This window comes from Vulpes vulpes, chromosome 7 (genome assembly GCF_048418805.1).
Source record: "Vulpes vulpes isolate BD-2025 chromosome 7, VulVul3, whole genome shotgun sequence".
NCBI lineage: Eukaryota > Metazoa > Chordata > Mammalia > Carnivora > Canidae > Vulpes > Vulpes vulpes.
In genome coordinates, this window is record NC_132786.1 from 121,124,237 (window position 1) to 121,151,891 (window position 27,655).

General features: G+C 45.0%; 1 protein-coding gene across 38 annotated transcripts in view; it reads left to right on the top strand.

The window, feature by feature from the left end:
- The window catches only part of ST7 (suppression of tumorigenicity 7), a 241,776-nt gene that overhangs the window by 201,857 nt on the left and 12,264 nt on the right, over positions 1 to 27,655 (top strand). For 27 of the 38 annotated variants that reach the window (XM_072764884.1, XM_072764878.1, XM_072764856.1 and 24 more), the window contains 2 exons: positions 1,294 to 1,396; positions 19,437 to 19,587. In XM_072764884.1, coding sequence (XP_072620985.1) covers positions 1,294 to 1,396; positions 19,437 to 19,587 — 254 coding nt within the window. Of the gene's footprint in view, positions 1 to 604; positions 741 to 1,293; positions 1,397 to 19,436; positions 19,588 to 27,655 lie in introns of all 38 variants that reach the window. The other 11 variants (XM_072764857.1, XM_072764859.1, XM_072764863.1 and 8 more) reach the window with 2 other exon arrangements.

Genomic DNA, 27,655 nt, shown 5'->3' on the forward strand with positions numbered 1-27,655 from the left:
GGGAATATATATCCCCAGGTATTGTAAGGGTGTATGGGTCCCTAAAGAGGGAATTATGTGAAATTCCATACCTCTGAGGTGACTTTTTTTTTTTTTTTTTTTTTTTGCCAGACAGTAGATACCGAAAAGCCTGCTTGGGACTTACACAAATGCCTTCCTTTTATTCGTTTTTCTTTTTTGCGTATTCCTCTTCCTTCAGCAGTCCAAGACTGGGTAGTAGTCCTAACAAACCTGTAAGATGGCACAGGGGATGATCATCTCCCATTCTTTGACTCCTCAGTTCCACACCAACCCCCCCACCCAGGGTCCGTTTGCTTTGAGTTGTCATTTCAGTGGGACATTTGCCCATTTTATTCAGGCAGGTGACTATGGCATAGAGAATTTCCATGAGCAGCCGAGATGACTGGCAGGTGAAAGCGAACAGTTGGCTTCACTGTTTTTGAGTTCCTAAACGCTCACGTTGCCCGATACAATCCCTCTGAAGCGTTGAAAAGCAGATAACAGGAAAAGAAAACAGCCTCTGCTATGTCAGACAGGTTTGCTGTTAAGTGTGTGTGCACTTCAAGACCGAAGTAATTTTCTTTCATTCTTTTTTATCCTGTAGATCGCCAGTACCTACTGCAACATCTTTTCTCCCTACACAGCGACTCCAGCTTGGGAGGGCAGGGCCAGGGTTGTCACAGCTTCCCCTGTGGTGTCTGCCTGCCAAGCACAGCTCTGGAGTTAGCCCTGGGTGTGAGGTGAGAAAGAGATTGCATGGTCTGGTTTTTTTCATTCACCTGGGCAGGTGTCTGGCCCGCAGTTTGGGCACGCACACCCCCTGCCGGCACGGCCCCAAGCAGGCTCGCCTGCGGTGGAAGCTGCATCGCAGCACTGACGTTGGGTTGGGAGCCTCCTGTAAAATTATCCCCAGTTCTGTTTTTAACCAAGTACGCTCTTCTGTAACCTAGTTTTCTCTTTTTCCTACACTGTCCGCCCTCGTCAGTCTCCCCCCCCTGCCCTGACCGAAGCAGGTACCTCACAGAAAATTTAGATTAGCTATTTAGACAGAGAGACTTGACAGCTGAATTTAATTCCTGCCAAGATTAGATGCAAGCACGCTTTCTGCTTCTGCGGGGGTTTTTGTTGGCCTCGGTCTGAGGGGTCGCTCAGAGGTTCCACGTAGTGGAGGTGTGGAGAGCTCATGCCATTGGCTCGCTGTGGTTTTATGGGCCCTTGACGTGTAGACGCCTGTCCGGGTTGATGCCCGAGCAGTGGTCCCAACTGGATGGTGTTTGTCTTTCTGCTTTTCAGATTCTCTCCCGAGGCTGCATCTCGGCGGGGGCTGAGCACAGCAGAGATGAACGCAGTAGAGGCCATTCACAGAGCCGTGGAATTCAATCCTCACGTGCCAAAAGTGAGTCCGTGGGATCCCCACAGGAGCTCGTTACGCTAGCTAGCGAGAAAGCGTTCAGTGACCACGGTGTCGTGTCTCGAATACACCCCGTGGGGAAAAAAATGAAGTGCAGCCAGTGAACGCCGAGGCCTCTAGCCCATGGTCATCAGCTTCATGCTTAAGCAAAAGCCACCTTCAGAGGCCTCGGGCCGGTCTGGGGGCCTTATGTAATCCGGGTAAATGGATAGACCTCGCTGCGGCAGGTCAGGCCAGGACGCCAGGAATTGGCAAAATAGGGAGATCCCAAGAGTGTTGTTGATGCATCTGATAGGAATTTCACGCCAGTTATACTCTAACTTAGACCTGACTCGGGAAATGGACCTAGTTTTGAATATAATTGGAAAAAAAAATACGGATTAACGTGACGTTCTGTGTCTATAAATAAATGATAGTTAATCAGTATTGGCAGGAAAGTGGTAAGGAGAACCTCACAGTATGAAGTAGTATTTTCTTTTGACTTGCGAGTGGCATATGTAGGTATATGTAGTAGGACGTGTTTGTCTTAATTGTTAACCACATGATTGACCAATTTATAAAGACCTAGTATTTCCTATGTATTTTGTCCCTGAATTTGATTTTAAGGGAGTCCTATCACGATAGAGGATATTTCTATAATCTTTTATTTAGGAGATGGGTGTGTGTCCATGATTTGCCTCTGAGTACCTGCTATGCGATAGGCACATGGCTGAGGGCTATTTTCAGTTTCTCGATATTATAAAGCACATTTTGACCTGGGAAAACTATTCAGACAGGGTACTACAGGCATAATTTTATTTCAGATTTCTGATGAAGACTTTCACTGTTGAAAAATGACAAAGGAAGGCTTCTTTGTTCTCTCGCAGTAATGTAGCAAAAGGGTGGTGTATGTGTGCATCTACATGTGTATGTGGGGATTTGTAGAGTTACCTACTTTATTTTGTTGGTCTTCAGAGTGACACAGGTGGATGACCTGACATCATTTCTGAGCTCGGGAATGCTCAGGGCATGCTCATTTTCCCACAAAACAGAAAACCGAAGGATGGTACACAGTGCCACAATTGGCGGAGGATAGATTTATCCACTCTAGTTCCAGTGGATAATGACCAACATAGTGTTTATAGACTTAGGTATTGTATATGGGGCGGTATAAAATATATCTCTTTATTTATTATCTTTTCAGCTAAGTTAAAAATGTTCATTCAGATTTGAATAAAATTTAAAGCTACTCATGAAAACGTCCTGAATTCCAGTCAACTTAGGTCATCAATATTTATTGAATGCTGCATTCAATACAGAGTTATTCTAAGAGCACAAATAAGCTCTTCTAGAAGTAGCATTGAACAACGGAGTCCTAGATTCTGAGACAAAAACAGGTTCAAGTTCTGGCTCTGCCACTTATTAGCCATGGATGCTTGGGGCTTAGCATTTTTGAACTCAGAGTTTTCCTTCATTTTTCTTTTTTTTTTAAATTTTTTATTTAAATTCAATTTGCCAACATATAACACCCAGTGCTCATCCTATCAAGTACCCTCCTCAGTGCCCGTCACCCAGTTACCCCAACCCTCCACCTACCTCCCCTTCCACAACCCTTTGTTTGTTTCCCAGAGTTAGGAGTCTCTCATGGTTTGCCTCCCTCTCTAATTTTTTCACCACTCAGTGTCCCTCCTTTCCCTTATAATCCCCTTCTCTATTTCTTATATTCCACATATGAGTGAAACCATATGATGGTTGTCCTTCTCCAGTTGACTTACTTCACTCAGCATAATACGCTCCAGTTGCATCCACGTCAAAGGAAATGGTGGGTATTGATCCTTCCTGATGGCTGAGTAATATTCCGTGGTGTATATAGACCACATTTTCTTTATCCAGCCATCTGTCGAAGGACACTGTGGCTCCTTCCACAGCTTGGCTGCTGTGGACATTGCTGCTGTGAACATTTCCTCATTTTTCAAATGAAGATAAATATAAACTTTACCTTTTGTGATAAAGACCCAACTGAGATAATATAGTCAGAGTTCTTTGAAAAACTTGACATCCTATGTCCATGAAGTATTAAAATTATTGATACTTGACTTGTTGGAGGCCCCTTCAGCCTGGAAACTTGAGTCCTGACTCTTCCAGTTATACCAGAGCTTTGTAATCTTACTGCACGAGATAGAAAACTGGTACTTGTTGGTTAGATAGTTTATTTTATTTATTTGTTTTTATAAATTTATTTTTTATTGGTGTTGAATTTTCCAACATATAGAATAACACCCAGTGCTCATCCCATCAAGTGCCCCCCCTCAGTGCCCGTCACCCAGTCACCCCCATCCCCCGCCCACCTCCCCTTCCACCACCCCTAGTTAGATATTTTAGTTGAAGCTGCCGTGTAATTCTGTGATAAGGGTCTTACATGGTTGATTGAGCCTCTAGAAGAGCATTAAAAGCTGTAAGAAATAGTTTAAGGCCACCTTGGAAGAATTTGACTCAGCTAGCACTCTTACCTGTAAGATAGAATTCTTTTAAAAAGTGAAAGTATTTGAAATATTTGTTTTCACTCTTTTTAATTATTAACTGGAGGAAAGATAGGGTGCATAGGTAAACTGATTCCACTGAAACCACTTTGCTGGTGATTGTGCTGAGGGGAAACTTGTTTCCAGATCTTCTTCATCTTTTGACATTTTCATGAGGGAAAAGCCCTGAGTTGCTGTTCAGAATTATATTCAGAATTAACTACAATCCTCTGGTGCATGTGTACTATTTGCAGGCTGTTACAAACACCTTTTATGCATGATTTCTTGGACTGCTTGCTAATACTTTAATAAACACACACACATACACACACACGGGTCCCTCTTCAGGGAGAAAGTAGCCTTAATTCTAATGAGACATCAGTGAAAGATCTAAACTCCTGGACTCCTGGTGTAAGAAGGGACCTTAGAGATCATCTAGGACACCTTCCCATTCCCAGCTTGAATCTCTCTCCGTAATGATACTGTGATGATTATTTTTAATACTGGTTTTCATTACATGTTTGCTGTGTGCCAAGCACCGTGCTAAGTGGATTACACATGCCTTCTCCTTGATCTTTCACAACAATACCGTGAGGTGTACCAGACTGCCACCCCTGGCACACGATGAGGGAGCTGCAGGTTTGGGGAGATTAAGTGACCCGCTCCTGGTCGTACAGCTAGTAAGTGATGGAGCCTGAACTAGTTCGGGGTTCTCTAACCCCGAACATCATCCTCCACTGCCCCCCACCATCCCACCAGGTTGCAGACCAGCCTAGACTTGAAGCCTTCAAACGATGGCAGGCGCATGACTTCCCAAGGCGCTTGTGGACAGTAGATGTTCCTTCGAGGTATTTACCGTATCCTAAACACTTCCATGGCTTCCTTTTCTTTGTCACAGGAAGTTGTCAGTGGCCTACCACAGGAATTTTCAACCACTGCATGCCGTTTTACCCAATTATAGTCTTTCAGAAGGAGATAAAAGTATCAAGTAGAGTAGCTAAGAACTATTTGGGTTGGTGAAGAGGAGGTGGGTAGGGGATGGGGTACCTGGGTGACAGGCATTAAGGAGGCATGTGACGTGATGAGCACCTGGTATTACACTATATGTTGGGAAATTGAAAAAAATTAAAAACAAAAAATAGCTGACAACTGCCTTTCATGAATGTCCAGCTTCAGTCTATCTGATATTCTATTAAGCAGAAGTAATAGTTAATATTTCTTTTTTTAATAAATTTATTTTTTATGGGTGTTCAATTTGCCAACATATAGAATAACACCCAGTGCTCATCCCATCAAGTGCCTCCCTCAGTGCCGGTCACCCAGTCACCCCCACCCCCCCGCCCACCTCCCTTTCTACCACCCCTAGTTCGTTTCCCAGAGTTAGGAGTCTTTATGTTCTGTCTCCCTTCCTGATATTTCCTACCCCCATTTCTTCTCCTTTCCCCTTTAATCCCTTTCACTATTTTTTATATTCCCCAAATGAATGAGACCATATAATGTTTGTCCTTCTCCTATTGACTTACTTCACTCAGCATAATACCCTCCAGTTCCATCCACGTCGAAGCAAATGGTGGGTATTCGTCGTTTCTAATGGCTGAGGAATATTAATATTTCAACATCCACTGGAAAATATCAGTTACTTACTCCAGGAGGGTTACTCTTAGGAACGCTCTTCACCTGCAAACATGCGGAGTAGGGAGAATTTCTCCTAAACACACCACAGGACCACAAAGTAAAGCAGAACGGTGAAAAGCTGTGGGGCTCGGTTCTGAAGGGAGCCTTTTAAGCAGTCAGGCATGTCTAAAATACGCGGGTTTCTGCAGCTTAGATTACAGCAGGTTATAAGGAGGAAGCAGCCCGTAGGCTCATTATTACAAACTGAATTGTGTTACTCCCCTCCTGAGGAGCTGCAGCTGTGTCCCTAACCCTACAAAGGAAGATCTAAACTCCTTCAGTGGTTCTTTAGGACCCTTTATGATCTGACCCCAACTTGTTTTTCACTTTTTTTCAGCTACTTCTAACAGTCTGTTCGTTGTTCCAGAAACATTCTCCTCCTCTTCTTCCCTCTTTGCTTCCTCTGAGGATATCCTACTCCTCCTTCACCCCCACCATTAAAAGTCACCACCAGGAAACCTGTTCCTTCCCCACCCCAGAATCAGCCTCTCCCCTCTGTGGTCCCTCTCTACAGTGCATTGATTATGGAATTACCACTTATCCCTTTTTGAGGATGACTAGTAGTTTTAGGATCTTAATGATGCTGGGGATTTTTAAGAACTGGGTACACAGTTCAAAACGATGAAAGCTCTAAACCTTTGGAGGATGTTCTCTATTAATGGGATTAAAATAAGAGCTTTGAATTTAAAGGGAATATTTTTCATCTTTTAAAGAAAATTTCAGGCAGCCCGGGTGGCTCAGCGGTTTAGCGCCACGTTCAGCCCAGGGTGTGATCCTGGAGACCCGGGATCGAGTCCTACGTCCCCACATCAGGCTCCCTGCATGGAACCTGCTTCTCCCTCTGCCTGGGTCTCTGCCCCTCTTGCTCTCTGTATGTCTCTCATGAGTAAATTTTAAAAAAAATCTTAAAAAAAAATTTCACTCATGATGCTGGACAAATGAAGGGCCACGCTCATCTCGGTTCTATACCTTCATCTATATGTAGTTATAGTTCACTGGATTTTTAGTTTTAACTTTTTCTTCTACTTTCCCTGCAAGTCTGCTTCCCCCACCCCACCCCCCGCTCCATTTTGCTTCCTTTGTGGCACAGGAGTTTTTTTATTTTGATGTGGTTCCACTTTTATTTTGCTTTTGGTGTCCTATCCAAGAAATCATTAGCAATGTCGAGATTTACGTGGGAGGATGGTGCTTTTCTGATTCATTGCACAGATTTGAGTTTTCACTAGTGCTACATAGTGTGCTTATCTACACAGCAAGTCTGCCCCTGTGAAGAGACCCCTTTTGGGTATAGAGGATGTTTCATTAACTCCTTCATGGTGCTAAAGATGAATTTCATTTTCTGATGTCTTTTCAAAACAAGACTAACTTACTGGTTTGTTACAAGCAGTGTTAGATTTTTTCCCCCTGTAGCGGTGGTCTAAAAATAAATTTCTTGGGACGCCTGGGTGGCTCAGCGGTTAAGCATCTGCCTTGGGCTCAGGGTGTGATCCTGGGGTCCCGGGATCAAGTCCCCTATAGGGTTCCCCGCAGGGAGCCTGCTTCTCCCTCTGCCTGTGTCTCTGCCTCTCTTTCTCTGTGTCTCTCATGAATAAATAAATAAAATCTTTAAAATAAAATAAATTTCTGTATTAGGAAAAAGTATAAAGAAATTTTTCATAGTCCTATCATCTAATCCTATTTAAGACTATTTCTTTCTAGCCTTACTTTCCCATGTATTTTTAATACTTAGGAATCACAATCACGTGGCATATGCATATTTTTAAAAATTAACAGGGTACTCTAAACTTGAAATTTATGGTTGGGTATTGTAGGTATATTTATTCTTTTTGGAGTAGGATCATCAGGTTTTCATGGTTCTTTCCCCTTAAAAAGGTTATCTTCTCACTTAACATTAAAGTCCAAGTCTTCTAGCCATGTGCCTTCTCTCTAAAATATTCCTAGTAACAGCTTTCTAGATGATTTACTTCCTTATTTTCTGTCAAAAAATACACACCATGAAATCTACCTTCTTAACAAATTTTTAAGTATTAGTATTGTTAACTCTATGCACGTTGTTGTTGGAACTTTTTTATCTTGCATGCCTGAAACCCCGTACCCATTGAACCAGGACCTCTCCATTTCCCACTCCCCTCAGCCCTGGGTAACCACCATGCTACCTTCTACATCTGGGAGTTTGAATGCTTTAGATACGTCCCATCGGTGGAATCATGCAGTGTTTGTCCTGTGACTGGCTTATCTCAGCGTAATGTCCTCTAGGGTCATCCATGTCACAACCCAGGACAGGATTCCCTTATTTTTAAGGCTGAATAATATTCCATTGTGTACCTATATCATATTTTCATTATCATTCATCCATCGATGGAAATTTAGGTTGTTAAAAAAAAAAAAGAAAGAAATTTAGGTTGTTTCCACTTCTTGGTATTGTGAATAATGCTGCAATGAGCATCGAAGTGCAAATATCTCTTCAAGATCCTGTTTTCAGTTCTTTTGGATGAATACCCACAGTGGCATTGCCGGACCATGGGGCGGTACTATTTTAATTTTTTGAGGGACCTCCGTGTTGTTTTCCACAGCAGCTACCCCAGTTTGCATTCCCACCAGCAGTGCACAGGGGTTCTAATTCCTCCACTCTCTCACTAACACTTGTTAGCATCTTTTTTTTTTTTTTTTTTTTTTTGACAACAGCCTCACGCATCCTAACTTGTATGAGGTGATAGATCATTGTGGCTTTGATTCAGACTTCCTGATAATTAGTGATGTTGAGCATCTTTGTTTTTTAACAAAGGGAGCGAGCTGGGGAGGGGCAGAGGGAGGGAGGGAGAACCTTGGAGTGCAGCTCCACCTCACAACCCTGGGAAATCAGGAATCGGTCGCTTAACTGACTGAGCCCAGGTGCCCATGAGCAACTTCTCACGTACCTGTTGGGCATCTGTACGTCTTCTTTGGAGAAATGTCTGTTCAGGTCTTTTGCCTGTATTCAGGTTGTTTTTTTGTTTGTTTGCTTACTGTTAGAACTTAGGAGTTTCCTGCGTATTTTGGATGTTAACCCCTTATCAAATGTGTACTTTGCAAATATTTTCTCCCATTCTATAGGTTATTTTTCACTCTGTTTCCTATGCTGCACAGAGGCTCTTTATTTTGATATAGTCTCACTTACCTACTTTTACTTCTGTTACCTGTGCTTTTGGTGTCCTATCCAAGAAATTGTTGCCAAGACCAATGTTACGAAGCTTCTCCCTGTGTTTATTTCAGGGGTTTTATACTTTCAGGTCTTACATTTAAATCTTTAATGCATTTTGAGTTGCTTTTTGTGTTTCATTTAAGATAAAGGTCCAGTTTCATTTTTGTGCATGTGGAATCCAGTTTTCCTTGCATTATTTGTTGAAGAGAGTGATTTAATTCTTGAGTCCTCTATTGTAGACACCGGGTGGTCAGCTCTAATAGCAAACCTTCTGAACATAAAGATACTGTGGTCTTTATGTTATTTCCTTAGGATAGATATGCAGAATGAGAATTACTGAGTAACCTATAGAAGCACTTCAGGGCTCTTACTGTTTATTGCCAAGTTGGCTTGCCAAAAAAAATTGTAGTAGTTTACACCCCCATCAGCAGGTAACTCCTTCTTTACCATTTTGTCACACCCTCACCAGCATTCAGCAGTCTGTTTATTTTTTTTTTTTAATTTTTATTTATTTATGATAGTCACAGAGAGAGAGAGAGAGGCAGAGACACAGGCAGAGGGAGAAGCAGGCTCCATGCACCGGGAGCCCGACGTGGGATTCGATCCCGGGTCTCCAGGATCGCGCCCTGGGCCAAAGGCAGGCGCCAAACCGCTGCGCCACCCAGGGATCCCTCAGCAGTCTGTTTAAAACAGAAAAAAAGAAAACCAAAAAGGAAAACAAAAAACGTTTATGATTTTTATTAGGTTCAAATGGAATTCTCTTCTTTAGTATGTAGTTCTTTGCCACTAATAGTGAAGTGGGGCATCGGTAGCCGTGTGTGTTTATTCTTTTCTGAATTGTCAGGCCCATTACCTGAACTTCCCATTCTTACCAGGAAAGCATATTAACATAACGATAGAGCAAGGGGTAGCGACACAAGGTAGGTCTGCACCTGCGCGGTGTCACTGAAAGGGTCCAGAAGTATTTGCAACAAGGATTCTCTCTACTTCCAGTCCATGGGCTAAAGGGAACTGTGGGAAGGGGGAGTTGATTAGCTCCCTCTTTGCTTTTTGATAAAATGGGGATAAAAATAGAGGCTTCATACGTCTGATGAAAAGTGAATGGAATTAACGCTGTGTAACTCATCTAGTGCATAGTAGGCACTGGATGTACGTTGGGCCTTCATCATCTTTTCCCTGGGACTTTCAGCTCTATTTTTGCACTTGCAGGCTGGGCAGCAATAGATGCTGCCTAGAAAAATGCATAAACAAGTACTTTTTGGAACATCTTAGAAGAAAGACAGCTAGAGGGTGTAACAGTGGCACTGCAGTGCCCCTGACCTTGAGTGTCCACAGGGTCCCTTTAGGTCTACAGATTCGAGGGGAGGCTCTAGCATGTCCTGGTTACAGCTGTTGCCTTCTGGAATTCCCAGTTTGTAACTGTTGGTAGGTCCTTTGCTTGTGGCTGATTAAGAGTTACCCATTTCAACCTCTGTTCCTATCTTTTTTTCTTGTTTTCTGGAATAGCCATCCCTGCTCTTTGCCACCAAAATAATAATAATGACAAGTAACTGATAATGATTTTTTTAAAGCAGCGATAAGCATTTTTTCCCTTCCCAATGCAATCTTAAAGGAAGGCTTAATGAACAAAGCAAGTAAAAGTAGAACTGCTATGATTGAAACCGGGATGAGAAAGCAGGTAACCCAGCAACCTCAAGGAACCTGTGCATACAGTTTAGAAAAGAACAGGTGCCTCGGACCCATCACTACCACCACAGGAAAGTCCCAAGCATTTGAGGTCCCACCCATAGACCTGGAGGCTGCACACCTGTTCTGATGAGTAGCAGGGGCTGAGGGAGCCCCAGGGGGCTTGAGATGCCTGGGTGCTGTGAGTGGAGACATTGAGGGGGAGGAAAATCAAGAAAAATCACCAGCACCAGTGAGGGGAAAGTTTTCATCTTCATCTTGCCTAAAATACCAGCCCTAGTAAGCCAGGGGCTCTTCCTGCTGGTGCCCCAGTGGGAGCAGCGGGCAGTCCCTGAGCTTGCTGGGGAAGGGGTTTGCTGTGTTCCTGGAGCTCCTTTAACTGGTCCGACAGCCCGGGCCTGACACAGTATTGACGTGAGGATCCAGCCTAATAGATGCATAGTTTTAAATCTTAAGTCTTGGAGTGTGGAAAGTCATAAGAAAATAACGAGGAAAGAGTAAAAAATGTTATGACAGAAATGCATTACCAATGAAAATTTGCATTTTTTTTTTAAAAAAACTCATCTAATGTTAATCTAGAAACTCTTATTTCATGGGGATTTTGAGAGGCTTGTGGGGGAAAATATCCTGGTAATTGTATATGCTAATGGAGTATCCACAGGACCTTGTTAGAGTGATGGAAATTCTATTTCATGCAAACACGAATGCAATCCTCCCTTTATGTCTTGGTAGAGCTGATTGACAGAGTATAAAATTGCTTTTTAATCCAATTTAGGAAACAAAAAGTGTAGTGGGTTTTAGCATTTAAAAATGCTTGAAGCATGGAAGCAGAGACTCAGAATACGCTGGCAGATTGTCGGTGATATTGTATATCAATGGTACATTTCAGAAATATTATTTCAATATAAGTTTCTTTGAATTGAGACCTATTTTGTTCCAAAGCTTTTTTTGGATGAGGGTAAGGGAATGTAGTGTGGAAATACGACCCGGAGAAGAGTGAGCAGGAACCAGTTTTTAGCTCCATTTCTCCAGAATGGACAGCTTCTAAAAGGTCTCTTTCTTTAACAAGAAGCACTATGGCTGTTCCAACAAGGCCACGGCCACCAGGGCCGCCCCTCCCTCGGTCTCTGTCACCAGGTCCGGTGGCCTCTTGTCGGACCCCATGCTGTTTCATCCTCCTTGGCCTTCTGTCCCACAAACTGCCTTTTTTTTTTTTTTTTTTTTTTTTTTTTTAACCTCGAGGCCATCTTGGCTCCTGTTGCCTGCACTCTGGGTCGTTCCTGCATTTCTGGGCACCCCCCCATAGTCCCCCCCACCCCCCACCCCCGCCCATCCCTCTGATTGGTTCTCTGGGAGCATCGCGCACTCCCCACCTTTTCCAAGGGAGGCTGTCCTGGGAGATCCGTGCTCCTGCTGCTTCTGCTCCCGCCTCTCCCTGCACCCCCACCCCCCTGTGCCCAGCTTCTCCCCCAGGCTGCTGCCCTGCACCCCGCTGCCCTCAGGCCATCATACCAGCAGGTCAGCTGTCCTCTGGTGTCTCAGCTGACTATCTCAGTTCTGGTTTGCTAAGCCAGAAATTGCCCAGCCCCCTCGAATGCCTTTTCTTGCCTTCAGATTCAGCCAGGCACCACGTCCCAGGGAAGCCAGCCCTGGTTTTGTCACCCCCTCACTCCGACCATGACAGAAGCTTTTTAAGACTTTGCTAATTGCGGCCGCTTCCCTGTCCAGTGGTTCTACACACGACTCCTCCATTTCTTTCAAAACCACCAATGGCCCCACCTCACGTCCCAACTGCCTGCTACAGCAGATGTCAAGCCATCTTCCTAGGAGCCATAAGGACTCCTCGGACCTCTCTTGGGCCCCTTCCCAGGGTCCGTCCCCCCCCCACCGTCCTAGCTTTACTTTACATCAATTTTATGTATTCTGAGTTGCTCTTTTTCTTTCTAACAAATTCTGTTTCTCAAAGTTTGAAAACTGTGGACTAACTCAGAGTGGAGGTCACACTCTGGAGCATGTGATGGAAGACCCTTTGCAGTCTACTTTTCCTGCTTCCTCGGAGAGTAGCGTAAAGCCTGAATTCCTTTGCAGTGTCTGTTACGTACCATGCGTGTGACCCTGGTCAAGCTACTTAATTTCCCAAAGCCTTCAATTTTCCATCTGTAAAATAAGAATCCTGTTCCCTCATAGAGATGTAAGGAGTACCTGAGATAATACTTGACACCCGTTGGTGCTTGGCCAGTGTCGGCAATGCCTATCATGTTAGTACGTAAGCACCTCATTACGCCCTTTGATGCTTTGCCGCCTCTGCCCAGCCTTGCAGTGGCTTCTGCTTCCCCTCATCTTTGTAGGCGAACTAATTTATTTACTAAGACTGGCTCCCACTTTCCTCTTTCTGTGAAACCTTCTGAGAGAGAGCACCCCTCATTTGCTTCCTTAGTACTAAGTCAAGTTGACCCTTGAACAATGCAGGGGTTAAGGGCGCCAACCTCCCCACACAGTTGAAGATCATCTATAACTTTTGACTCCCTAAAAACTTTACTAATAGCCTACTACTGTTAACTAGGAGACTTACCGATGACATAAAGTCGATTAATGCATATTTTGTATGTTATCTGTGTTACACACTATATTCTTACCATGAAGTAAGGAGGGAGAAGAATGTTAAGAAAATCATAAGGGAAGATACGTTTATCTGCATTTGTTGAAAAACAATCTCGGGGGGTGGGGCGCTTGGGTCGTTGGTCACTTAAGCGTCCGACTCTTGGTTTCAGCTCAGGTCCTAATCTCAGGGTTCTGAGATCGAGCCCTGTGTCAGGCTCTGTGCTCAACGCAGAGTCTGCTTGATATCCATTCTCCCTCTCCATCTGTCCTTCCTTGCTGAGTTCTCTCTCTCTCTCTCAAACAAATGAATAAATCTTTTCAAAAATCTGCATGTAAGTGGACCCACACAATTCATACCCCTATTGTTCAAGGGTCAGCTGTATATACCTCTTACTGAGGCAGTCATCATGTTGAAGTTTATTGTCTGTACACACACTACTACTACTACTACTACTACTACTACTACTACAAAGACTAGGGATCATTGAGATAGGGGCCCGACCAATCCATGTCCATGCCCTTGAGATGTCCTGAAGGTATACCGTGGGGGCTGCCATAGGTGGTCATTAGAGTACACTCTGAGACCTACCAAATCTTTTCCTGGGATGCCCTGTGGACATTCCTATGTTTTTTGAAGGAAGCAGAGTAACTGAGGAATAGCTCAGTGGACCAACAAGCAGCGGTTACCTTGTGAGGAGGCCCCGAGTGGTACTACAGATCTCCAGGCGTAATTTGGCCGTTCAGCTTTGCGTTGTGCTCGTTTCCAGACTGGTTAGTGACCCCCCAGTCGCGGTTCTTTCCAGCTGACCTGTCACTACTGTAAAATTGCTCAAGTGGGATCCCTGGGTGGCGCAGCGGTTTAGCGCCTGCCTTTGGCCCAGGGCGCGATCCTGGAGACCCGGGATCGAATCCCACGTCGGGCTCTCGGTGCATGGAGCCTGCTTCTCCCTCTGCCTGTGTCTCTGCCTCTCTCTCTTTCTCTCTGTGTGACTATCATAAATAAATAAAATTAAAAAAAAAAAAAAAGTAAAATTGCTCAAGTGTTTTACCTAAAAACAGATTCAACTATCTGTGGGACGTACACACACAACACAAATTATCTCCCCAGTACTATAAACTTCTTCCCTTATTCCCTTTTTTTGTTAGTAAAAATAATGGCTATTTAGTGAACACGTATGCGCCAGGTACTGTATGAGCGCTTTACGTTCGTCATCCTACATAGTCTTCAACAGTTAAAGTTGGCGAGACGTGTATATTTTTTTATTCCAACAGATGAACGGGCTGAGGTTGAAAGAAATGAACTTGTCTGAGGTCTCAGAGTGGAACAGTAGGGCTGGGCTTCAAACAGTGGGTCCACATGACAGAGGGTCATGAGGGGAGGGGCAGGTCAGCAGTGCCCTTCATTCCCCATCACAGCAGGCCTCAGCAGAACCATGGTCACTTGTGGTATTTTTGTCCTATTCCAATGTATGTCTTACTGAGTCCAGAGAATAGGCAACATGGAGACTCAAAATATATAGCTTATCTTCCAAAATAGGACTAATTTTATCCCCTGAATTCTTTACCGATAGATATTTTTAAAGCATCCATTCTGGGCTTCCAGCCTCTTTCAGATACCCAGTTGTAGCAAAGCACTGTAAACACATAAAAGTTGCTGTCTCTGTTTTCTTTTGTTTTGTTTTTTTTTTCATTTGGGTAGTCGGTTTTTTTATGTTTTTGGTGCAAGTCTAGAAAATAGTTTTGTCTTATATATACATTTATTGAGAGAAATAAAAATGACTTATTACAGAAAACTTAGAAAAAAAGCAACAAAAGAAATTAATCTCCTATAAAATCAAATATTTAACCACCATTAGCATTCGATCCGGGACTTTCCAAAGTTTCAATGTCTGCATATCTGTTTTTAATGACCCAAGTCATAATCTGTATGGTATACACTTCCTTTCTCTTCATTTGGTAATATATCATGAACTTTTTTGTCATGCTAATATTCTTTTGCTACCTGATTTTTGGGGAACACCCTGATAGCCATCATCTAAATGTGCTAAAATTTACCTAAATTTAAGTAAATTTAGGTACACGTGCTAAACTAACCTGTACTTACTCATTTGTTCCCATTTTTTTCTAACGATTTTCATATGACATCTGTTGTTGATACCGAAAATCCCCCCCAAAAGAGTATGAATTAATTCCTGGACATGGATATCTATGTGAAGGCTAACTTTGGGATCATTTTCACTCAAATTATTATAGAATTTTAACCTCCCTCCCCGCCCCCCAGAAGAGAACTGAGCGGTCCCCTGGGGTGGCCTCTGACAGGCCAGCTCTCTCCCGATGGACGGTCAGCCTCTGCTTACGTCCGTCCAGAAGAAGGCACTACTCGGCTCCTCTTTCTCTGTTCTGACGTTGTGTGTTCCTATGGACATAAGGAACCAGATTCTGACAAATAGATTTTGAAAGTTGCTTCCGAAACCTTGAGACGCCTGTATACTTCAAGATCAGTGTGATTTGAGAATCTGGAAGGAAGTGAGAGGCAGGGTAGCAGGCAAGATAGCACAGAATGCTGGCTTGGCTAATAAAGCCAAGTAATTATTACAGACAGGCAGAGAGTGTTCCCTGATTTGCGAGCTACAGTTATTCTAATTGATTTCTGCATACTTGTGGATAGGGATCTGCCCTCTTCCATTTATTTTTCTCTTGACAAGTAAGATGTGAAATGTTGTTCCATGCCTTTCTAATTTAAACGTTGCACATGTTGAGAACTGATCTTGCCAGCCATTTTTAAGCCTGGCCAAAAACATAACACATTGTTGTTATTAGCCTTCATCATCTGGTTAGAGCCAACATTTTGTTTGGAACTATACCGGCTTATAAATCTCCTTTATAGGCATAACCTATTTCTGCCATCAAGCAGACTCAGTGAGGAGGCAACCAAGTGTCCTTGGTGAGTTGCTTTGGTTGGCCTCCTGAGGCTGATCAGAGCAAGGATGCTCATTTTGAGAGCCTTCTTAGGAAGCGAGATTCATGCTCTTGAGGATCTTATGATTCAGCGGAGGGGAAAGACGCAGATAACAGCTAATATAAGGCAACGTGTGAAAAGCACATGTACACAAAGAGCAGAGAGGCAGCTTAGAGGAAAAACAGAGCATTACCTCATGGCCTGATTTTAGGGCTGTGGACGATGGTGTCCTTGAAGCCATATGCAGCACATTCAGCTTGCAAGCTGAGTAAACCATCTGTCTCACGCACGTGTGTACTATTTTCCAAGTATATTTAGATGCCCTGGTGGCCAGCAAGGCTTTTAAATGAATTCCTGTTTTATTACATTGATTGTAGCTTTTTGCCATATTGTGTATTTTCAATCAGTGCTACACTTATGTCTCTAACATTTTTCTTTTCTTTTTTTTTTTTAAAGATTTTTATTTATTCATGAGAGACAGAGAGAGAAGCATAGACATAGGGAGAGGGAGAAGCAAGCCCCCTGTGGGGAGCCTGATGCAGGATTTGATCCCAGGACCCTGGGATCACACCCTGAGTTGAAGGGAGATGTTCAACCACTGAGCCACCCAGGCGCCCCATCTAACATTTTTTCATGTTAAAAATTGTTTTAGTTACTTGAAGATCGGAAACTTCCATTGTCTGCAGGAGTGCTGTCCTATAGAACTTTCTGTGATAACAGAAATGCCTCTGCATTGTCCAGTATAGTAGTCCTTAACTACGTGCCTCACCTGAGTTCTTGAAATATGGCTAGTGGGACTGAGAAACTGAGTCTTTAATTTTATTAGGTTTTAATTGATTTTAATTCAGAGTCATGTGTGGTAGAGGCTACCATATTGGATAATGCAGATCTATTATATCTATTGTAATTATAAAATTATATAGGTAATTATCTCCCCCACCTGCAAACACGTTTTCTCTGCCCCACCCCCTCTGTTTCAAGTCTGCCCACAAGTGTGGATGCTACCAGGCCCACTTCTTCTCAGAGAAGATTCCGTAGGCCAAGGGAAGAGTTCTCTTACAGATGCTTAATGAAGTGACTTTGAAAGACTCTCCTCATCACAGAGATAAAAGGACTTGGTAGGTTATACTTTTCTTTCAGCCACCATCTTATTCTTAGGGACTTGAAGAGGTTTCTATATACCTGGGACACATGCACTAATGGTTTTCATACTTAGTTTGTTTCAGAGTTCATGCAGCATGTTCGTCCTTTAAAAATTGACTATTTGGTAGGCGGGGTAACTATAAATAATTGTTAGAGACTCAGAAATGAAGTCTAACTCTAGGGCTCTTCGTAGACAAGAAAATGTCCCTTTCCTTTGTTCTCCTGATGATTAGTAAGAGTAACCAGATGATCTTTCCTCTCTTACTCTGAAACAATTAATTAATACAATTTATAGCACTTGGCAGATTATATTGTCTTTCTCAAGACTTACTGCCTTGGAGTCTTTAAAGATCATCATGGGCAACATGCCGCATTAGCAGCTTCGATTAAGGTAACACGATCACGAGAGGATAGCCAAATCACTCCGAACATAAAATTCACCTTTATATTTATATTATGGTTGCTATTCATTATAAATGTAGTGCTGGTTGGATTACTAGGTAACTGAAAGTGTCACATTTCCCATAAGATTTTTTTGTTCTGCACTGCTTTAGAACAAGATGAAGGGGGCAGCCCGGGTGGCTCAGCGGTTTAGCACAGCCTTTGGCCCAGGGCCTGACCCTGGAGACCCAGGATTGAGTCCCATGTCGGGCTCCCTGCATGGAGCCTGCTCCTCCCTCTGTGTCTCTGCCTCTCTCTGTTTCTCATTAAGGAAGGAAGGAAGGAAGGAAGGAAGGAAGGAAGGAAGGAAGGAAGGAAGGAAGGAAAGAAAGAAAGAAAAAGAAAGAAAAGAAAAGAAAAGAAGATGAAGGAGGAAGGCAGTGACTTGTGGAATTCAAAAAAACTTATGACCAGAAAGTTCCCTTGGAACTCATGCTTGAGTTCCCATCAAAGTCACAGGCACCTTGGGGACGAGGTCTTCCCATGAAGGCCTTTCTATCAAAGGAGGGTCTTCTGGTCCCCGCCTCCCCCACCCCACCCCGGTGTGATGGCCTATCCCTCTTCTCTGCTGCACCCTGGGTAGGCTGCTCACTTTTTTGGCTCTTACTGATTGGAGGCCTGAGGCTTAGAGATTTCTGTCAGGCAAAAGACCCAGAGTGAGAAAAGTTTCCTTTGCTGAACTGAGAGGCCGGAGTACGGTCCTGGCGCAGCCAGGCAGTGCACCCTGCAGGAGGGCAAGCTCGAAGGCAGCTATCCTCGGAGTGCCCCAAGCCCGGCAGTCCACAGTGCGATGATAACCCAACACTGAGAGGTGTGTCGTGGTCTCCGTTCTGTGTATCCGGATTCTTCCATTCGTCCCCCTCTTTCATAAATTCCACGGACAGATAAATCCTCAGGCAGTTGTTTCGGACTTTAAAATTTGTGAACATCTCTTCCCATGGTGCTTCCTTCTGCTGTGTTTGTCCCATTTTAGCTAAACACATGCCTCCATCGTCTCTAATCTCCATCTCCACGGAGGTGCTTGGATGGATGTGGTGGGGTGGCTGGTGGTGGGCGTATGTGTGAGTGGGTGAGGAGCGAGGCCCGGGGAGAAGCCAGCCAGCCAAAAGAAGGTAACGTTTGCAAATATAGAATCCCACCCCGAATTTCCTTCCCTCTCTGTTCTGTAGTAAACGCCAGCGAACCCATTCTGGCCCTGTGCTCCCACCTCCTTCGTAGATGATAGGAATGAAGAGGCCTAAGCTGAGGACTCTTCAGTCTTTGGGGAGAGGATCTAAAAGAACAGTATAGTTTGGGGTCTGTCCTGCTCCTCTCCATGGGGTCTTCATGTGCTCACGTCTCTTCCCTCCAGCGTCCGAACAGCAAGGGGTGGCTCTTTTCACAGGACCAAGTCCCTCTCCTTGGTAAATCTGGATAGAAAAAAAATAATGGGCAGTACTAGTGAGTCCCAGGTCTCTCTGGTATAGTTGGTTTAGTCATAGGACTTCTTAACCTTCATGTGTCCATTTTTATGTATTTTCATTTCTGGTTACGAAATGATACCAGCTTATTATGTCTTCTAAATTTTTCTTTTTGCTGTTGGGTCTAGATATGTCTCGTTGATTAGAGTATCTTACCCTGAAAGCCCCTGGTCTGGCCGGTAGGACTCTAGCGCAAGGCTAACTGGTAGCAAACCTCGGGTCACTGGGTGTTTTAGCAGTTGCCTTCAAATGTACCAACAAGGTTGCAGGTTTGAAGAAATGCTTATGAGCGGTGGCTTTAGGGAAATCAGCCTCTGTTCTCAATATTGAATTCCAAATTACTGTGTTTTAATGCATCTGTCTCCTGCCTTTTTTATTTCAGTACCTACTAGAAATGAAAAGCTTAATCCTACCCCCAGAACATATCCTGAAGCGAGGGGACAGTGAAGCGATAGCATATGCGTTCTTTCATCTGGCACACTGGAAGAGGGTGGAAGGGGCTTTGAATCTTTTGCATTGTACGTGGGAAGGCAGTAAGTAATTTTCTTTCTTTGAAATGTTTTTTTTTTTTTAAGAGCGCGAAAAGATGCTAAAAGTGTTTCTATCCTGAGTGTTCATGATGAATAATGACGATTTGCATATGTATAGCTGCTCTTCTCTGCAATGTGCCATCACTGAGCCTTGATGGTTAATTACTGAGACTCTTCAGTTCCCCAGTGGTGGTGGGTGTTACTGAGATGATGCCATTCTGTACCTGGAAAAAGAAAAAGCAAGTTTATACAGTGGGCGGGATGATTCTGTGTTCCGGCAGAGGAGCACTCTATGGCCGGAAAACCCTCTTTGCAGCCCTGGACAGCTCAGCATCGTGGGAATCGTTGACATGGGTTTTCGCCTTGTGCTGGGCTCTGACTACCACTCCTGGATGGCCTCTCCAGGTGGATTAGCTAAAGAACCACAGTTAGCCTCCACCGGACCTAGGTCCTTGGCCAAACAAATGAGTAGCAGTTACGCTTCACAACAAGAGCCGTGGCCACAGGACCCTCGTGTTCAGTGGCAGGTGTAGCGTTCGTGTATTAGTGGATAATGTCTGTCCGATGCACCTAGAGACCCATCAGTCCTATCAGTCCGAGCCGGTCCCAGGGGAAGAGACTTTAATTGCGGGTGGGACCTGCTTCCTGTCCTGGGGAAGCATCTCATCTAGTTGGGAGGAGTAACCAGCAAGCAGCAGCTGCTTGGTGATTTTTCAGAAGGGAGAGGTCAGTGGGGTGGAGCAGTCAGGGATAACCTTATGGGTCATAGGAGGTTTGAACCCAGCCTTGAAGAACTAGGACTGCGTCACGAACAAGGACACGGTGCTGAGGGGTGGGGCTGTTTGGAAGAATGTAAATTGAGGGAAAAGACCCAAGAGTACAGATTATTAGACAATATGTGCGTTGACACGCTGTTATTAGTTAAGCAAAACGAGTACAACATGCAGTGTGGGGGGTTTTTGCCCCCTCTCATAGGGAAACAAAACAAGCGCTAGTCTTCTGATCATTTTTTCTTAGTTTACTCGTACTCTGATCGGCCTCACACAGGAATGTCTTTTTTAATCCCCTTTACTCTGTTTATCTTTGTTGCTTCCATTTGCATTTTGATAATCTCCTGCTCTTCCCTCTTCCTGCCCTTCCCAAACCCAGGAAAGGAATCCAAATTGATGCAGGAAGGGGGGGGTGGGGGCGCGGTCAGGCCAATGGAATGGGGTAAAAGTAAGTTGATAGAGAAAGGGAGTCAAGCTGATTGAAAGTTGTTTTTGTTTGTTTGTTTAGTTTTAAAAACATTTTTTTAGAGAATCTCTAGTGAGCTGACTTAGATAATTTACTATTTACAACTTGAGGGATGTCAACTCGGTTGATGCTTCCACCCCGACTCTGTTAGGTGTAATAAGCTACTCCAGGTGGCCTGGCCTGGGTGAGGGCACCTTGTGCTGGGGCATGTGTGGGCGTGTGTGCACCCCGCTGCCTTGGGCTTATTGTTGCACCTAAGGAGTTCTACCCAAAAGAGACAAAAGGAATTTTTATTTAAACACGACAGAGAGCTCAAAAAAGCTCAGCAAGATTGGACATGAGCGGCCTCACCCAGGGTTAGTTGTGGAAAAAAACTAAATGGATAGTTTGGCTTACCAAATAAAGCCTTACTTATAGGCTAGCATTTTGGAAACCCAGCAGAAGAAGCTTACCAGTTGGGACTGATTGATAAGAAAGGTACAGTTATATGGGAAGGATCGAAACAGGGAGCCCAGAAGTGACAGAGACATGGCCTTAGGAATGGCATAACCATAGCAAAAAAAAAAAAAAAAAAAAATCCCAATGAGGAGTAACTAGAAATTTTGTTTGGGAATTAGTTACCCATATAATCAGGTAACAATGGGGCAACTGGGAAGGACAATGGGATTCGGACAAACACGGAGTGATGTAGCGAGCTCCAAAATCTCGAGGGTGGCGGTGTTGGGGGAATGTAATTAATTACCTCAGGTCCGATGGGCGGAACACTACTGGAATGAAGAGAGGAGGTGCATTTTTATTTTTTTATTATTTTTTTTGAGGTGCATTTTTAGACATAAACCAGGGTAGCAAGGCAGTCGGGGGCCTCCAGGAGGGGGAAATTCTGCGTTGGATCCTTACAGATAAATAGAAACCATTCCAGGGAGTCACACTGCCGTTCCGTTTTCGGAAAGGGAGAGCTATACCCCCAATTCTAGACGAGCACGGTGGGCGCTTGGTAGGAGCCTACCGCCTTGGGGAGCACCATGCACCTCGGGGAGCATGCGGGTAAGGGGGTGAGCTGCCCAGGGTTTGAGGGTTTGCATGGCCGTCCTGTCACGGACTCTTCCCGAGGACGTTCTAAGTCAGACAGGAGGCCGGTGGCCGCCTCCTTGAGGAGAGGAACAGCGTCCCTGAGGGTCTCGCAGCACCTGTGGGCAGAGCCAGGGGTAAACCCACGTTCGCTTTCCGTCCTGCCAGCTATTTGGACCTTTCCTGGAGGGAGCAAGCACCAGAGGAGCAGCACCTCTGAAACCCTTGCCTGGAAGCCTTCAGTAACCCTGCTGCTCGCGGCTCGGGTACACTCACTCCCCTTCTAGTGTTGAGAAAGTTCATCTTTCTATATAAAACTCTATTTCTGTAGTTGAATACTGACTTACACATTTAACTATAGAATGAGCCCAATTTCATTAAAAATCTGCATATAAACAAAGGAAAGAGGAAATAAAGACATCTTTAGGTGGATTTTAAGAGATTTTCGTTTTCCCCCTCATGTGTGTATTTTTCAAATTTTCTCAGCAAGCATAGGTTTTTTACTACAGGCACAGATATGTGTGCGAATGTACGTATATACGCACATTTGTAAAAATGATGAGAGTAGTACAAAGTTGTCCTTTTAAAAAACAAAGCTTACGAATCTCTCATGCAATTTAGAAGAAATACCCTTTGACCTCAAACCGTCACAGGCGATCTTTGGACGTCGCTTCTAGATCTGTGTCCGGCTGAAGTCACACTGAGGCATCATCAGCATTTGGGTTTTCAATCAGAAGACTTAGATCACGATTCTGATGTGGCTCCTTACACTGGTGTTGACGTAACTTACCCAGGTTTTGGAAACCGTGACGCCCTGCTGCTGCTGAATGCCCCTGGCCCACCCCGGGTTGTTGGGCTTCCCGCGGGCAGTCGTGCCCGGCCAGCCTTGGAGGTGACAGGTGCCCTCTCCCTGCAGAGGTCCCCCAGACGGCCTGCGCCCGAGCACAGGAGGCTGCGCTTCCCCCAGCGCACCGCGTGGTGGCGCCTTTTGACATCGCCAGCCCCATCCTTTAGGTTTTGTCCTTTACGTCTTTTTTTGTTCATTCTGAAATTTAAGGCCATCCCCCAACTCCTTTCCAACTTCCCCCTTTTCATTAGAAAGGAAATTCAGGGGAGGAATGTCACAGTACCTAATTTCACCAGTTCCCATGTTAAAAAATGAATATTCTTTTAGTTGACCTTTTGGAGATTAAAAAAAAAAATTCTTCTGTCAGAAGTGTTGGTTTAGGAGAGGGGATGGAGATATGTTTTTCTTTGCTTTTTAATGAGTTTATTATGTCAGAGCGTTAGTCATCTTGTGGAATTAAGTGAGTTTCCCACCAATCAGGCTGAAATAACTCACATTTTTGATAAAACCCCAAAGTCCAGCTGATGCATGGCAGAGATTGTTTGGGTTTGAAACATATGGTGGTTAAGAAAAAAAAAACTGAGTCCTCAACCACAAATACATCAGCATTTCAAAGGTTTCTAAGATGTTTGATTCATCACTGTCCCGGCCCCTGAAATTACACAATATGTTCCTCAAAGTCAAGATAATCAAGAAAGGGGACAAGTTTTAATTTACAAGATTTAAAAATACATTTCTTAGTCCATCGTACAGCTGCCACCTTATCTGAATTATGCTTATTTTAAACAGTGTAGGTTCTGGTTATCCTCACGCACACAAACACACACATTGCTGCAAACATGAGTTGAATATACAAACCTTATATAAAGGAGGAATCTCATGTGAACTGGGCCTATTTACAGCAGTGTCGCGCCTTGTGAGGCTCTATTTTAAATGGCACATCTTCTGTTTTACCTATGTTAAATGCTGATGTGGCCCCATCTCCCTCCTGCCTCGATCTTTTCAAGGCTCACTTTGGCGGTATTTATTTTATAAAGCAGGAGAGTCTGCTGACCGCAACTGTGACCTTTAAGATTTAATTTTCTGGTTCTATATATCAGAAGACAAGTATGCCATGGGGTAAATCACTTAGCCTTTCTTTGTTTCCAGTTTTCGTTTTCCCCTTGACCAAGTAAGACTCTTTATTTTCTTTTTGGAGACTTTTTTCCCCCCCAAAAAGAATTCACTAAATAATGTATAAGATTTGAAGGTGGTGTTTTTTAGGGGGACTAAAGCAGAGTATTTCCTTTGAGAAGAGAAAATGGCCCATTGTTGAGGCATAGGATGAAATTCTGATTCTAATTTATTCTCTTTGAACCTGATGGTAAATGCGACTTGCTGTAATGTAAGCTGTGGTCCTTGGGGCATTTCCTCTAACCAAACCTTTCTTCCAAAAGGCTGGCACCTTTTGGACTGCTAAAGAGTGATTACCCCGCTCCTCACCCGATAGATCTAGTGCTAAATTTTGTGATTTGGGAGAAAGCACTGGTCGTAGCTAACTTCCAGTAATGGCCAGTCTCCAGGTACGGCACAGAGCCTCCCCACCGACGACCCGGTGGACCCAGCTTGTCCCTTTCACTTATTCCCCCTTGGTGACTGGCCATGATTTGGATCCACCTGACTTTTTAAAAGGAAAACCCTGTCTCTTCCTGGTTGTTGTATTCATTCACGTATCCCTTCAGTCAGTGAGCATGTATGGAGTCCCTCCTTTGTGCCAAGCCTTGTGTCGGAGATGCCGGGGCGACTAGGACTCTGAAATGCTTGGAGAGAAACACTGATGTGTGTGCACACACACGCACGCACCTGCATGCACACACACGCACCTCCATGCGCACACACACATGCACCTCCATGCACACACGCATGCACCTCCATGCACACACACATGCACCTCCATGCACGCACACATGAACCTCCATGCACGCACACGCACACACCTCCATGCACACACGCACGCACCTCCATGCACACACGCACGCACCTCCATGCACACATGCACGCACCTCCATGCACACACACGCACGCACCTCCATGCACACACACATGCACCTCCATGCACGCACACGCACGCACCTCCATGCACACGCACGCACCTCCATGCACACACACACGCACCTCCATGCACACACACGCATGCACCTCCATGCACACACACACACGCACCTCCATGCACACACACGCATGCACCTCCATGCACACACACGCACGCACCTCCATGCACGCACCCTGCATGGAGCCTGCTTCTCCCTCTCCCTGTGTACTCATGGGCACGTAAACACACACGTCTACGTAACCCGTAGTGTGCGTACAGGCAGTACCATCACGGAGGTAGGACCAGAGTTAGAGTGTGGAGGGTCGCCAACACATTAGTGAACCTGCTATAAAACTCTGGAATTTCTCTGTGGAATTGGAATGGCGCATCATTGAACCCAAGGGAAAGTGATTTTCCCAGGACGACAGAGCCAGGTAGTGAAAGGATGCGGATCAGTCCCCAGGCTCTTGGCTTTAGAACTTTTTATCTTTGTGCCTAAATGCCTCACGAAGGACGAATGGCCTGTATGGCCGGTTACCTACTTTACGCTCAAAGATGAAAATGTAAAATTTTGGAAAAAAAAAAAAAGAAAATGTAAAATTTGTATTTCGATGATAATTTTCTGTTCTGTTGTTTGTACTTCCAGTTGTTCATAAGCAAAGCAGCCTTTTTTACTTACAAGCAAGAGTATGACCTGATCGGGAAAGTAGGAACTTTGGGTTTGGTAGGAAGGGTATATAAAGGGAAGGCTGACTTTGAGCCACACACAGCCCCTGTCTCGGGCCTGTCGCATTCTCATCCTCACAGCCAAAGAGACTGGACGCAGACTATGACCCAGCCAGTCGTATCGTTTTCAGCTGGGTCAAGTTCAGCCCGTTCTTAGCTGTCACCCCACCGCTCGTCCATTCGATAGGAGCCGCACGGAGGCACTGAGCTCCCTCACCGCAGACGGCGCGTGGCCCCCTTTTCTACCCCTGCTGCGTGAGGAGCGCACCTGCGTTTTGACCAGGTGGGGCTGGCACTCAGGCTCCCTCGCTGCTGTCCTGAGGGATCTGTGTCTCCCGGCCTCTGAGATCCTCTTTGAAAAGGCACCATGGACACAATGTCAGATATCCTCTCCCTGGCCGTGTAGTGGGTAGGACGAGAGGCCCTTAGAAATCATCGGGGACGGACGCCTGCGGGGCGCAGCAGTTGAGCACGTCCCTTCGGCCCAGGGCGTGATCCTGGAGACCCGGGATCGAGTCCCACGTCGGGCTCCCTGCATGGAGCCTGCTTCTCCCTCTGCCTGTGTCTCTGCCTCTCTCTGTCTCTGTGTCTCTCATGAATGAATAAATAAAAATTAAAAAAAAAAAAAAACCTTAAAAAAATAAACTAAAAAAAATCATCAGGGAAACTGGGGACTTGTTTGTTCCCGTACCCACCCTTCTGTCCCCTCTCGGATGCTTGTGACCTTTCCTCCAGGGTTAGCCCAGGGTCGCCGGTGATGCAGCACTGACAGGTGTGGGGCCTAGAGCACGTGTCTGGTCGGGCAGTGACGCCCGACTTCAGTAGTGGGCCGCCAGTTTGCTGTGCCTCTTCCGCAGTGGCCCAGCAGAAGGCAGGGGAGGCCAACGCAGACGTGCCGTTCGGGCGCCGTGCGTTCACTTGGAGCGGCCCAGCTCTTTGGTTTTTTTTAACCAAATACACATACATTTTCAGTTCCCCCTGAACCGTATGTTTTTCCAGACCAAGGTCTTTAAGAAGAGCTCTGTGGTCCTTCACGGAATAGATAAAATCGATGAAACAGCACCCTTTTTTCCACTCTTATTTGCACCGTCAAATCAGTGTGTCGCTACTTGCACTTGCACAATTCCTGGACGTGCGGCTAAAGCCACAAGGTTCTTGTGGGGCAGTTTGATGGCTTTTCAGCGAGAGGGCTCAGGAGGCGGGAGGTGGAGCTGGCAGGATTTCTGCAGTGCCTCTTCCTGCTCTCGCCAGACCTCCGCTGCTTATCTCACAGTCCGCTGGACCCTGCACAGCAGGGTGGGTAAAGGATAGAATTGCAAACAGAAATCGTATTTGCTTTTGTTTGGCGATGCCAAAAAGCTTAATCTTATTTTACGAACTCGATGTAAATGACAACTGACATGAGAAAGAGATTTTTAAGAGCACCCTGAGCATCTCTGCAGTCCTGGAGGTTGCCATGGGGGGCCGGGGGAGGACAGTGCGGGAAGACTGTGTGTGTGTGTGTGTTTAAAGTTGTGTATAATCACTGTCTCCACCCTCTCCAGAAAGACCAGAACTGATTAGAAGAAAAAGACTAACTCAATGCATGGAATTCTGTATGCGTGCCAAATACTGCAGCAGGAAAGATTTGGCATCTGAGTGAAAAGACACCAACCAACCATTTGATTTCTATGGTTGAACATACCCAAGCTCTTGCACTCCTATATTTCATTTAAAAAAATTGCTCCCCGAAGTACAAACTGACTTCAATTTTGAATAAAATTTAGCATTCAAATTTATAGCCACTTTGAAAACTGAGGGTTTACTTCTATCACGTGAACCTGAACGGATTCTCAATTACAGCAGCCCTGTTGCACGTAGAGAACCTGGGTTTAAAACAAAAACAACAAACCCTCCAGGTGGGTTTTCCCACATTTTGGGGGATGCTTTCATAGCAGCCTTCGTTTATGGGAAACGGTATTTAAAACCGGGCCGTATTGGGGGAATCCCTGGGTGGCTCAGCGGTTTGGCGCCTGCCTTTGGCCCGGGGCGTGATCCCGGAGTCCCGGGATCGAGTCCCATGTCGGGCTCCCGGCATGGAGCCTGCTTCTCCCTCTGCCTGTGTCTCTGCCTCTCTCTCTATC